General features: G+C 36.3%; 1 protein-coding gene across 3 annotated transcripts in view; it reads right to left on the bottom strand.

The window, feature by feature from the left end:
• Positions 1–1,275: 1,275 nt before the first annotated feature.
• SH3RF1 (SH3 domain containing ring finger 1) overlaps positions 1,276–14,877 on the bottom strand; it is an 85,412-nt gene continuing 71,810 nt past the window's right edge. The window contains exons 11-14 of one of the 3 annotated variants that reach the window (XR_005819807.1): positions 13,650–14,008; positions 11,175–11,509; positions 6,582–6,732; positions 4,723–4,825 (exon numbers count right to left, since the gene is read on the bottom strand). Coding sequence is in view for 2 of the 3 variants with exons in the window: in XM_040556594.1 (XP_040412528.1) it covers positions 4,657–4,825; positions 11,175–11,509; positions 13,650–14,008 (863 nt within the window). In the remaining variant the exon portion in view is untranslated. Of the gene's footprint in view, positions 4,826–6,581; positions 6,733–11,174; positions 11,510–13,649; positions 14,009–14,877 lie in introns of all 3 variants that reach the window. The other 2 variants (XM_040556594.1, XM_040556595.1) reach the window with 2 other exon arrangements.

Raw genomic sequence — 14,877 nt, 5'->3', positions numbered from 1 at the left:
TTCAAGAGCAGCTGCTGACTTCAAAGACCTCAACAAGTTTGTCTCCTAGAAAGTAAGAGGAATTTGGATAACACTGTGAAAAAGACTGCCTTGCATCTGTACCATTTCCCAAGACAGCCCACAAGTATCAGTATACTACATAGATTATGTTGAAAATAGACACTACCACTGTTTATTAATGGCAACCTGTAACTCCTGTTGTGGTTTTTGTTTGTTTGTTTTCTTTTAAATCAGTACTCAGTGTGATATAATATTCTCCAAGCACACCCATCAGGTGCCTTTCAGGTAATTCATGAATACAGATGTCTTGTTTTGGATTTCAAACGTGTTTTGACATGAGAACAACTATGCAGCTCAGGCCAACCAGAACCGTAGTTGTTCTGTAGACACAGGCAAACACAAGCTTAAGAGATACACAAAGATTGAGGGCTGCATTTTCAGTCTTAGACATGCAAGTTCCCCTTAGGTCCTTTCATAGAGCTGGACTGTGATAATATATCACAAATAAATTAGGTAAGATCCATGTCCCACATCCAGGTCTTCCAGCTCCTTTTCTCTTTCCCACTCTTTCCTCACCTTTAATGTCTGGGTCCTCACCTTCAACCATCACCATTCTCAGCCCTTATTTTTTCTATATACAGGTGTTTTGAGTACACCAGCTGATTAATAATTAAATCATTCAAATGAACAGTAACACTGGTTTTGGTCAAGCCAAGCTTCAGATCTGCTGTAGGATTTACCATTAACTATTTACCACAGTGCAGGAAAAGAGCACTTGACAATGACTTGAGAAGTATACTTACTGCAGATTCGTGGTAAGAATCCAAAGAAGATGGGTGCATTGGTATGTCCTACAATATCCAGGATACCCTACAAACCAGGGACGTCACTATTTATTGTGCAAATATATGAGACTATGCTGTTGGAGTTTTATTAATGCCAGACACAAAGCTTTTTAAATAGACAAATGGATTCTTGTGCTTCATTAAAGTCAATATGCACCTTTAAACATATTTGCTTAAAGCTACTGGAAAAGAGCAATCCAGCTGAAACATTTTGCCAGCCCTATGAAAAAGAAACAGAATGCTCAGAAGCCATGTTTTTAAGCCTATGCAAAACTATCATAATTGGCATCACTGCTGTAAGGCAGAGGTAATGAAGTGAGGGTGAAAAGGATTTCAGGCACCTTTGGCAATCCAAACGCTAAACACGTATTAGAATTATTCAATAATTACAATACAGGAAAATACACACACACACACACAAACAAACCCCTCCAATCCAAAGAAATAGTTTTATTTCTTACCACAACATTTGTGTGTACTTTTCTCCTGCGGATACACTGATGTCTGATCACAATTCTGAAAAAAAAAATAAAGCTGTTTTTCAATAATTTCTACTCTGCATTTCTACCACTCATGTTGCTTTTTTTGTTGTTAAACATATTTTTTAAATTAAGGAAACTTAGACTAAATATCCCTTCTTTACAGAGAGGACTTGAAGCTGCATCACCCACTGCTAGCAGGATGTAGGACCAAGTCAGTCTTAACTAACAAGAAACCTACCATAGCAGCTGCAACATTTAGAACATCTAAACATTTTTGCAAATACTATCAGGAATAACTTTCTATGATTTTTCCATCAGCCACACGTATATAGTAGATGAGTGAACACATCCAAATCGAGGTCTCCTACTTAGGCATTACTGTCTGTCTGGTGCACACAGCAAACTTCTTCAGGGCAAAGGAGTCTCTTGCCACCCAACACCTCTACCTCAGTAGATGCTCAAACCTCAGGGCTGGGAACTCTCTCAGTACACACACAGCAGATCTATTACACAAGATACTTCCTCTAGGGAAAGCACTTTTTAACTCCTGTGTGCCTGATATAAGAAGACCTAGAGCAAACTAGTCAGTCATGATCAGATTGAGATGGAAGTTACCTACGTGTTCTGAAGTTGCTTGCAGAAATAAGCAAAGGGAAAAGATCAGCCAGATCCATCAGTTCTTTCTACAGTTTTTGCATAATATTCACCATTCCAAACTTCCAACATTATGGAATCTGAAGACTTTCTCCATCAGCAGAAATATCCTCCTATAAATTCTGAAATTAATTTCTGTTTTTTTTTTTTGTTTGTTTTACAAGTACTTTATGTTTAATGTTTGCATACACATTTTGATTTAGCTGTTTGCTAAGAAAATATTTATTAGGATTGGAAGTTTAACATAGTAAATCAAACACTTAACATTCACTGGACTTCAAACATAGATATAAAATATCTTACAAAATTTTTATGGAATTACACAAAGCAAATGCACAGGGTTTGTCTGTTTCTACACTGAATTAATCCCAAGCCAAAACCAAAAAATAACCCCTAAAAGATCACCAAAAAAGGAATGATAAACTGCATTTTTGTCATTGTTGCACTGCTATGTAATAAGCCCTTTTTACAAACATTTAATATGAAAAAAATTTAAAATGTATTCCATCTAACAGAACTACTGGATTTAACAGCTGATTTTTAACTGACTTTACACCATGAAATTCTATTAATAGAGGTACCTTAGTCACTTTGTTTAAGATATGGAGAGTAGAGATAGAAAAAATTAACCTTTAGTAGTCTTTAATATAAAATGCAATAAATTTTCCAAAATAAGAATATTATGACACACTAGTGCCAATTTATACTGACAAAAGCTGATATCAGCTTCTTTCTAACTAAAAATTCATTTCACAAAACCTTTATATATTACATGAATATTCAAGTAAACTATTTAAAATATTTAAAAACACAAAAACTGAATTATACAGTGTTTCAGAGAGACGGTTAATTTGGGAATGATGTCATGTCCAACTACATATACTTATAGATATACTTTTTCTTATTTTTAAGACCATCATGGTAACTACCTGATATGGCAAGGAATCCTTGTCACTAATATGATATTTTTCAATGTATAACTTCAAAAAATAAAATGATAAGGATTTAACACATCACTATTCTGTATACTGTGTGACACTGAATCACACTACTGGCTTCCCTTTGTAAAGTGCTGAGTAACAGCCAAATTACATCAGATTTAACTGGAGACGATGGTGCTCAGTGTCTTGCAAAAAGTCACAACTGAACTTGTGACTCACAATCAAACAGTAAAATAAAAAAAGCAAGTTCAGCTGAGTAGCGTGTGTGTTCACCAGTGTCAAATCTTTAACAAAACCCTGAAAGACTAACCACACTTTTCTTGCAGGCTGCATTCTTTATATCCATCAGCTGCAAGGACATTAAAATATATTATTAATGATTCAAACACTGGACACCTTCTCTAGTTGAAGGTGAGTTGCTCACTAGTTTTGGTCAAGTGGCTTTTGGGAAACTTTCAGAGCAAAATAACCCAGCAACAGGTAATTGGGATGGAAAATGCAAATCATGCACAGCTATATTACTGCAAGAATTGAGTAACACATGCAAGACAAAGAAAAGGTCAGAACATACCAAAGTAGCAATGGTTAAGAAGTTAGTAAAGTTTTCACAGTGTTTCATACAGCCTTTTACTTTAACACAAGTGCATCACTTACCACCACTATTGCTCAGACATGTTTAAACATCTCTTGGCCATGCAGATCAGTTTGAGAAGAAAACAGCAAATTACACTTCTTAGGCATTTTTAGACATTAAGTACAACTTATAAATTTATTTTTGTATTCAGTCTTTTCAAACAGGTGTTTTCAAGTTATCATTGTTCTAAGTGTTGGGCTTTAACATTCCTTCCAATTTTGTTGGATCCTGAGGGCTAAATGCTCGAAGGACTGGCCAAATTATACAAAGCTAAGCTTTGTTCAAATAGCCCAGTTATTACATAAACAGAAGGTATAGGGAATTTCGTACCGACACTTCTAAATTTCTTCCTTCCTAACCTTGAGATGATTCTAACCTTGAAATTGTTGAATTTGAATCAGTTGTTCACATACATCTTTGCCTCCTGGAAACATTGCTTGGGTGATTTATGAAGGAGTAGAACTAGACTCAGGAACACCACTGACTTTTTCTCTCCATCCAAAGAACTAAATACACATTTTTTCCCCACCTGGCAAATTCTATTTGACGCCACATCACCACCACTCAACATTAACTCGTAAAACAGAGACTTACTCCACTGTCAGACACGGCAGGGGAAAAATGTCCAGAGGATAAATTGGAGGCTCTTTATCAGATATAATTGCTTGTTCATAAGGAGAGAATCCAGCTTCCCCTTAGTTATTCTTTCATAAATTAATAATTTGTTAAAATCATAGTCACAAGAATTTCAGCTATTACACAAAATTCAAGTTTAAAAAAAAAACAAGAATAAATTAGGTACAGCCTTGTAAACAAATGTTCATTTATGTAACATACTTGGGGGAAAAAAGTTCCTCTATATAATAAATCAGACAGTACAAGGCACACATCACACTTAAGAATCCGAAGTGATAAAACCAGCAGATGCCTTCATCTTCTTTGCTCGCTGGTGTAATTGTGCTATAGACACTGTAAAAATATGTAATATTTTTGTTTACATTACAGTCATTTGAAAATATTTCATGACTGTGCTTTTTCTGGTAAAATACTTGTGCTACTTTGCAGTATGGTATGATTTGAAGCTCTTGGAATGAATCTTCTCAAATGTTCTCTACAAAGCTGCCAGGGAAAAGGCCAGTTTTTCCATTTCGTTGCAGAGTGCCTTTGAACCAGCCATCCTCACGTTTTTTGTGTACAAAAACAATGTCACCTTCCTTAAGTTCAAGTTCTGCTTCACTCTGAGGAGGATAGGACACCACAACTCTGTACCTGTATAATTAGAGAAAAAAAAATCCCACCTTAGTTCAGGTTCTTTTTAAAAACCAATGCTTTTAAAAATATTCTTGTGCACGTTAAAACTTACCAAAACAGGAAACTGCCTAGAACTGTTTGTTGAGTAGAACACAGCAACTTAAAAGTTAAATATATCTTGAACAGAAAATAATAATAGCAACATAATGAATTTAAGTCAAACGTAAGCATCTCCTACCACAATTTTTTAACCAAGATCCCTGTAAAAATGCACTAAAAGGTCAAATAACAGGAGAAAACCTATAAACACATTTTTGGACATAAATTTGCAGGCTCTTCCAGCTAGCATGACTCAACAATATCAAAGCATTCACAGCAATAATTGGGCATAATTTTATGACTATATGTTTAATATGATGTTATCCCAGGGAATGTTCTTAAGGAAAGGCATAGTATAAAAAGATGCAACTAACAAAACACATTAATTTGCATTTGTTTTTAATTATTTGTGTTTATCTTAGAAGCTTTTCAGGAAAAGAATGCATGCCATCTTAATTAGACACAGTTGCGCAATTTGTGTACTACTATATTAAAACAACATTTTAAAAAGTGTTCAGCCCAACAATTTTCTTTAGCATCTGACCGATAAGAAAAAACTATGTTTTTCCAATTTTTCACAGTAAAATCACTTTTCGAATATGACTTCCACTACACACTAAATACAGGCTACAAACACTCTTCTACACCTATTTTCAAACATGTATAACACCACTCAATCTAATATCACAGCCTGAGTTCACATCAACCTAAAATTTAAATGTTATAGCTCCGCAGACAATTGTGTCAACTTCTCGAAAGTTTTCTGATAATTATTATAATTGAGTTTCTAGCTACACAGCCAGTAATGTCAGCATGTTGAAATCAAATAGAATCCATGGCTCACTGTAGAATTCAAAAACTTTTAAGGTTAAAAGCCTTCAGTGCAGCGCTAGATGTGTTGGGTAAAATCTGATTTCACTCATGAAGAATGTAACAGGATACTTTCAGTAAAGGATGAAATACCAACTATAGCTCAATGTACCATAACAATATAAGTTAATTCTGTAATGCTGATACAGAAAAAGATGTGTTATAGTAGTGCATTCTGCCTAAGAACAAATAAAACAAAAATAAAGTCTGTCCACACTGTTAGAAATATTCAGAAAAAGAGTAGCAGTGCGGTGTAAATAGTTAAAGTCTTTTGGGAAATGTATGCATAGCAAATTATATTAGGACTTAATCAGTCATCAAATTTTGTGACTTATAAACTATGACTTTATTTTAATTATCAAAATCCCCAGATTTTAGAGCACTGAAATTATTAGATTCATGCTTCATAGAAGCTACCAAGCCAAATTATGAGATTATCAAATGTACAGCTTCAGAACGTTACCTGTCCAGCCTAGATAGCCTGGCAAACCCCTGCACTAACTTCTGCCGTGGGCAGCTTGGGTTTCCATGCTGCCTTAAGACATAACAAGCAAACATTTTTAATAGACCATAAGTTCTCTTAAGAATGTATACTACTTGACATAAACAACAGCCTCTACTCAGACAGGACAAGATAGTAAAAGATAAAGGACTGCAATAAAGCTATGATGAACTTCTACTATTGCAATAAATGGTTGCTTTGGGGGCTCAAAATTAACCACCACACTACAGAACACACACTATATTTATCTAAAAAAAAGCCCATTAAAAATGAGTGTTAAGAAAGAATACCTATATTACTTACCTTCCATTCTTTCAAATTGTGCCCTGTAAATATTTGTTCCACTTGAAATACCCTCGTTTCAGTTTCTAATGCTGTCCATAAGTTACCTCTGCATTCTCCTGAATTAGTAGACTAGTCTATTCCTTTCCCAGCTTCTGCTGCTGGTTCCTTCCTAAGTGTTAAAACCCAACAACTTAGCAAACACCCATCTCCTCTTTGCCCTCCCTAGACCATCACCAACTTGCACAGAAATACAAAGCTTTCCATATAGATTTGAACACTCACACCCCTGCAGTAGCTTAGTACCTCTCATTAGCTTTCCAAATATTTTTATATTCATCTTTTAATGTTATGTCTAATACAAAGCACAACACTCCTGGCATTTAAGTGCTGTTTTACTATCTTCTGCAATGCATAATCAGCAAGAAACCTACAAGAGTTTGTGCCTTTAAAAATCACACCATCTCTTCTTATTATGGCAAACCAGCAAATTTCATGTCATATTTTACAAATTCTATTTGCCCAAACAGAGGTGATCCCATCCAGACTCATCATAAATTCATACAGCTGTCCATTCAGATCACCTTCTATCAACTATGGAACAAAAATTATTCTTCTATTACCTATTTCATCATTTACAACAGACTGTCAAAATTACCAATTTTATGCACAATAAAGAGCTTATGCTTCAGCTCAAAAATTCATTGCCAGGTTCCTGGAAAAAAACAACCACATTTACTAAGCGTGGGTTATGTTTTGGAAAAACATTTTCATTCCCACGTCTGAATCTCCAAAACACTTCCTTGTTTATCTCCCTACTCAGTATTTGCAAACGTTTTCAATGTCTGAAGGTCAAATTTGCAGATCCTTTTGGTCACGTAATCTATGAATACTTTTTACGTGCACAGTATATTCATTAGTGACTTATAAACTACGACTTTGTTTCAGTTACGACAATCCCCCATCTGCCCAGTATATTTAGATGCACAGTATGTGTTTTCTTTCTATTTGCTTTGACTGTTTTACAGTATTTTTTAAATTATGTTTCAAAATGTTATTCTTTCTAATAAGTTAGTGATCAAATATTATAAAAATGAACTTGCAACAGCTTCCCAGAAGCAACCACTATATTTGCCATGAGTTCTTTCCTGATATTCCTAACGTGTCTGGCTGTATCCCACAGTGCTCTTGCACTTCGTATTTGTGATTTTTTTTTTCTAGGGGGGTGAAGGTGATCTATCTTCACATTTCTCCATTCTACTTTTCATTGGTAATATTGGCATTTCTGACACTTTTCAATAACATGAAAAGGATTACATCTTTCATGTGTTTCTCTTCCTTCATCGCTTCAATTTCACTAAATACTGATCTTCTTCCAAGCTATTTGCAGTTATTTTTAGACTGTTTTACTTGTGTTTTTCCTATTTTGTTCTATGAATCATTTGTCCAGTCACCTAGAGGATACTTTCACATATGCAAAAAAAAATTTAGCTGAGGAAAGCAGACAACAGAAAGTTGGAATTACTGTTATTACACTAAAGTTTATATTAAACTTTTCAGGGTTTTTTTGTTTGTTTTTTTGAATTTTTACTTTTCACCTCACCTATATACTGCTGTTGTGCACCTTTTGCATCTGCTGAGTAGGTGCCCTGATGCACTGATCAACCCCCTTCTAGGGGGGAATGGTTCTGAACAGAGTTACATGCTGCCAGACCTGATAAAACCCGTTGCCCTCTAAAGCCACGAGCCTGCTCACTGGAAGCAGATATTACACCAATCATTCTGTGGGGAATTAAATGGCTTAGAGCCACTTTACCGGCAGAACAAAATTTCTGCTATCTTTCACTATAACTGGATGAAGGACTTGTTTTATAGTTTAGGTTACACAGTGATGTGCGTTTAGGTCCGATTTCAGGTCTTTAACCCCCTTGTGGGGTGCTGAAAAGTTTATTATTACAGTGCTATATATTTACTGTAAAACCTAAGGCTATTTAATCAATGCTTCCTTCTAAAAGAGAAAAGTCTTGAAAAAGATTTGGTACCACTGTAAAACAACTTGCAGCTTGGCTGGGGGACCAGAAGAATGCCTGAACACCATTGCAAAGTCGCAGGTGATCTAACACCCTTTGCGAGGAGAAAAGAATTCTCCAAACTGCTCCAAACTGGAAGCGAGGCTTGGCTGAAATTTGTTTAACGTTTCTCCTTATCCTATACAATGAACATATGAAAGAGCATGGACACCATTGAGCAGTCAACCTAGCTCAAAGGAGAAGAGTACAGTAGTGGCAAGTAAACTACTGGTTTGCTACAGAGGAGACCTGCAATATTAAGATGGAAGGGAATGCCATCATCTTCCCTTCCATTAGAGAAATGGCTACAGGTATCACAGTATTTATCTGCAAATCCATACCACAAAGAACCTGTGCGCTATCAAATATGCTAATCTATTTATTCTGTATAACTGGAAACAATCTCTTTAATGGTTCACTTTTTTACTTCTTTTCTGTAGAACATACATTAAACATACTCTAAGAGAACCTGCAATTCTAGTGAATGGAGAAACAGTGGGACTACAATGAGAATGTACTCCTGTGTCTTTAAAGGAAGCCAGGACTCCAGAGAAAACTCAGTGTTAAACAGGAATATTTTCAAGTGCTTTTCAGAGTTGATTCAGACACTTTTGCTGCCAATTCACCCAGAATATCAGCAGAACCTGACTCCTAAATCCTCTAGTCAGATTTGAAAATAAACCTTAAACACTAGTAATTGTAGTCCAAAACTGGAGTCAGAATAGAAAGAGTACCATTACCTTTTCCAAACAGACTGTAGCCTGTGATGGCAATTGTGATATGTAAGAGCAGAACAATTTTAGCAGATTTCTCTGTTCTTTTGCTTTTTGCTGAACTTATTTTTATTTTCCTCCTCAACTCCAAATTTTCACTGAAGATACTATTGTACTATCAGTACGTTCCCTACACACCCCTTCTGAGAACTAGTAGGATTGATTGATGCTTCTAAGTTACTCTGAAGACCTTGAGTACAAGGTGAGTTGTACATATTATTAAGCAACAGATTTGAAGCAATTCAGCCTAAAGAAACAAACTTAACAAGAGCATATCAGCAAGAAAAGTATTAACACTGCCCTGAAAAGGACAAAGAGAACCCAGATGAAATTCTATTTAAATGTGCTGACAAAAGTATAACGACTCTACATGACTATCAGGGAAAATTATTTTGTGGTAGCAATTATCACTTAAATAAACATTAAGGACACAGATTTATACTAAAAGGAATGTTTGAGTGTATATTATTATTATATCAATGAAAGTATACAGCATCATTTGCAATAAGTAGTAACAAGAAAACTCCATCATGGAAGTGAAAAATCCACATTTTGTGTGGATGCAAATAGCTTTATGTTAATATCCACTGGTCATACCAGAATGAATTTGATATTATTGTCACATTCAAAGCATTAAAATATACCACTGTGCCAAATAGATTCATGATAATGTGAAAATAAATTATGTTAGTTTTAAAGCAAAGTCCTTCAGTTTTTACTTTCTATCCATGAATGTAATCTACTTCAGAAACTTAATATGAAATAAGACATTTCCTGCAAGAAAATTGCATAGAAACAGTAATAACCTTTTAAAAAAATGCTAAAGGTATGACAGAAGTGAAATAAAAGACAAAGTAGAAACTTACATACTGTCTGGCTCTTAAGACACAAATGTAGCTTAAGATCAATGGGACTCTGAAAGTACAATGGTATGCCCACACACCATGAGTTAATAGTATCAGAACAAAGTCTACAGTAGTCAGCATGAATCAATTTAGTCTTAGAACTGTTATACCGCAACCCTATTTTTTTCTGTACGCCACACGATCCTGTAGCTACTGCAAAAGAAATCCTATGACATTCTTCATATTGCTTGTCTACTACCAAGGGTAATAAAAAGAGACAGAAGTTATAAAACTGCCACTTCCTTCACAGCCTGTGCAGCCTACTGAGGAACTTGAAATTTGAAAATAATAGGTGCACACAAAATAAAAGGGACAGAACTTTAAAGCAACTACCTGTCAGCTTCAGAGACCAGACAACTGTGCGCTTTTTAGGCTTACTTGCCAGGATTCAGAGGTTGCCCTACAGATTCCTATGTGGAATGCACAGTAACAGGGCCTTCATACAGTAAAGCTATCTCTGCAACAGTTTAAGAAATTACATAGTAAGCCTAAGCATAGATAAGTGCCTTATTCAACATATGTTTGGGTTGGCAATTATGTACTGCTAATAATCCTAAAGACTAACCTGATATTCACATATGCAAGATTATAAAGTGTTCTGTTTTATCTACCTCAGTTCTCATACCAGGACTAGATCACCGTGTTTGAATGTCTTTTTATGCCAAAACTTTAAAGTAACACAGAAAGAAAATAAACAGACATTAGAGTTGGCTGGTAAGTATATAAAGCAATGTTAGAAGAGCAAATTTTATTTTCTCTACAAAACCTCAGCATTTTGAAGAACTACTAGCAGTTCTAATACACAGCAAATACCCGTGTGCAATTTTTTCCTTGCTTTGCCTAAGTTTCATGACAGGGATAATTTACCTTTCACAGACAAGAGGCCTGGACTCATTCAGGACCGGACCCAGGGACGAGCACGGCTGCCGAGGCGGTGGCGCTATCGGAATAGCGGAATCCAGGGAACTTGTCTTCCGATGCTGCGCCTCCTGCACCAGCCCAGAGACCTCGCAGTCGGTGGGACAGGATCCAGCTTTGCTGTGACCACCTGCTGCCGGAAGCTCTGGCCCAACTGCACCTTGCAGGGCTAACTCTGCAGCTGCTTGCTCAGCCTCCAGAGTTGGTGATGCCGGAGGTGACAAGCGGGGCTTGCGTTTGGTGGATGCTCCAGAAAGCAGCTTCAGCAACCCCTTTTTTTCTTTCTGTGAACCAAAAGCAGTGCTTCATTTGAGAACAAAGGCATTCCACAAAGAGTTGAACACTTCCTTCTTACAGATGTCACCTTGATCAGAGACGACTCGAGTAAATTATGAGGAAATGCTTGATATTGTACAAATTATTACAAGAGTTAATTATGAAAAATTATAAAAGAGAAAGACAATTATTAAAATTCTTAAGAGAAAAACTGTAACTCGTTTAGACCATAAATATGCTAAGCCCTTTTGCTTAGTTAAGGTAAGTTAAAGCTTACTTTAAAAAGCCAATGGCACTGGCCCAAAAGGTTGTCTAGAAAAAGGAGTGAGGAGTTAGATTCCCACAAAGGGAATCTAAGAAGTAAACATTTAGTTAACAAGGAAGTTTCTAGGAAGGAATAAAGAATCATTTCAAACCAACCAGGGAGAAAAGTCTGCCCTGGAGGCCGCTGTTTAGATAAGTGTCTTTTATTTACCCTCCCTCAGTAAGGGAAGACCTTCATGATTTAGCAGAAATTTGCCACAAGGGGAATGTATTGTGTTTTGCTGTTCTGCTAGAGGGGAGAATTGTAAACATTCTTTTTGCTTGTCCAGACAGGAATCCCTGAAGACTAAGACTTACCCTAAAGAGAATTATTTAAGTAGCTTTTGTGTTTGTCTTTTAAGGGGTGTGGCAGTGATCTTCTTACCAACCCTTTGACTAAGTGAATTTAGTGCTTATGAGAGGTGCCAGATTGTAAGCCCTGAAGACAAAAATAAGCTATTTAACCACAGAAAGAGAAAAGCTAAGCAATATGAGATTTTTATTATAGCTTGGGATGCAGTGGAATTGGTGAACTGTGAATGAAAAATTCTCTGTCTTTCTTCCAAGTCTCCAAGAAATTAAAGGTATTTCAGGAAAGAACTGCTGTCTACAGAATAGGAAAGAAATACAAAAACTCAAAGAAATTAACACGATCCGAATATGTTAGCATCTTCAACCTTGAACTCTAAATCTATTTTCTAAAAGTCCTGCCTAAAGGCACCTTGGTCTGGATTCAGTGGTTACAGCTAAATCCATTAAACAAAAAAAAAACTTCTAGGTTCCTCCATTCAACAATAATCAGCAAAAATAATTAAAAAGTGGGTGAGATTACTGTTACAAACCTATGATTAAAACCTTCAAAAACTTCATTAAGGAGTGCATGTAGGTGAAAAGTAGCAAGGTAATGTCTAAAACATTTGAGATCTAAAGGAAATTGTCAAAAACAGAAAGATTCCAAATAGACCACAACTGTAAAAGACAACCACTCAGAAATTTGGAGGAATGTTTCTGCCAACAATGTAACATAATGACACGGTTTGTTGGACGCTGAAAATGAGTTCAGACACAGAGAAAAGTACTTTAAATGGAAGGAAGAGAAATGGAATCACTAGAAACTCTACTGACCTCCATTTACAAAAGATACTTATGTGATCGATATTGCAGCTTACCTCTTTTTCTTTGTGCAATAAACATTCCTTATAACCTTTTTCATAATCTGTGTCTACTTAATAAGACAAATGTTGTAGTACTATAAATAAAATTGTTTCATAATTGAATTTTTTCACTTATTTATACAACCTAAAGGAACACTAGTTTTTACTAAATATGAATTTCATTTCGTTAAAACTAAACTTCTTATGTTCCTGTAAGTTTTTTGTTGTTGTTGTTTTCTTTTTTTTCCTTACTTTTTTTTTTCCCATTACCAGGGTAGTATACTAGTTTAGAGATTCTTACTGATAACAATTACTAACCATGTAACTTTCTAAAGCACCCAGCAATCTGGTCACAGTTCCAGAAAAGAAAATATTTAAAATTCCAAGTGTCAGTCTAATAGCTCTTCTGAACTTTACCAGTTCACCTTTTTTCACCACTAGAGGCATGAATCTGCTACCCTATTTTAACCCTTCTCCAAGGTCTGCTCTGTATGTTATCCCTCCTAAATTATTATGGAATGGCCATGAATGGGCTTGCTATAGTCACAAAATGGCTGCCTGGGATTCAGGCTCAGCCTTGTAAACTTACAGTGCTCCAATTCAGCAAATGTAAGAAATAAATACAGATTTCTCAAAAGTTTGCATGATAAAAATTGGAGAATGCAAGGAAGTGACTTGATTCTCTACCCACCTTGCCATCCTTGTCTGCTTTACTGACAGCAGCACTTCCACCAGCTGCTAAAGCACTCTCTGGAGATGCAGGAGCTCCAGGGTGAGTGTTTACAGTTTTCCCACTAATATCTCCCTCCAAAGATGAAGCAGCAACGCTGGGAGAATTCAAAGAAGCTGTTGCACATGCCAGAGGGATGGTTGAGCGGTTCACATTCACAGCTGTGACGTAAGCAGCAGTATTTGGAAGCTGGGGCTGGAGCTGCTGGGAGGCAACGGAGTGGTGGGGAATGATCACAGCTGCAGGAATAAGGCATGTTGGACTCTGCGCTTGTATGGGTGTGACTGCTGCCGTAGGTCTTTCTTGATTGTGTGCAGCAACTAGAACAAAAGAATAATATGCAAGACAGTTCATCTTTTCATAAGGCACACAGAAAGAGAGGTACTGTCACTGTGTTATAACTAATCAATTACAAGAAGCTTCCTTCCTACCTGTGCCAATTCCATTTATATTACTATAATAGCAACTTACACAGCATCCAATTTATCTCAGCATAATAAAGTGGCAGCATACGCCTGGTAACCTACTTGCACCACTATGCAACAGAAGATTAACATCACCGCAACTATTGTGGAGATATCCAAGCTGCTAAGTAAAACGCTTCACATAAGAACAGAAATGCAAACATTACATTTTAGTTCACAAGAGCTAGTTAAATCCTGCCTGGAACTTGTTTGTTCCTTTTAATATGCTGTGTAGTTGTCAGGGCATATAAAACAATGTAGGAAGAAACACTCCTTACAGAAGCTGCTAAAAATATAATTGGATTGTTTTCCCTAAACTACTCACAAAATCACAACAGATTTAGTGGGTCTTTCAAACAATAAGTACAGTGGCAATTACTGCTGTGAGTGGTTTCTCTGAAAACGTAAGCTATTGTCTCTTGGGGTGTTTAAATATAGGAACGGATTTACTCATACCCTTGTGAAATAAAAGCAACATTTACACTGGAAGTTGGAAAATAACATAGGGATGAATACACTAACCTGGGCTGCAGCCTAGCTGCAAAGCACAGACCTCTGCATGAACTAATTTATCCTTTCCAAGAAGCAACATTGCTGTCATAGTTATATCATCAACATTATATGCTTTAGATCATTAAAACAGGCTGGGTATCTCTGTACAATTGGGTGGCATGGAGTGCAGACATTTCACCCAAACAACACGAGGCAAAACGCCCCATTCCATT

The sequence above is a fragment of the Cygnus olor genome, chromosome 4 (assembly GCF_009769625.2).
Source record: "Cygnus olor isolate bCygOlo1 chromosome 4, bCygOlo1.pri.v2, whole genome shotgun sequence".
Lineage (NCBI taxonomy): Eukaryota > Metazoa > Chordata > Aves > Anseriformes > Anatidae > Cygnus > Cygnus olor.
Note: the sequence above shows the minus strand (reverse complement) of the source record. Positions and strands in the feature narration are given on the sequence as shown.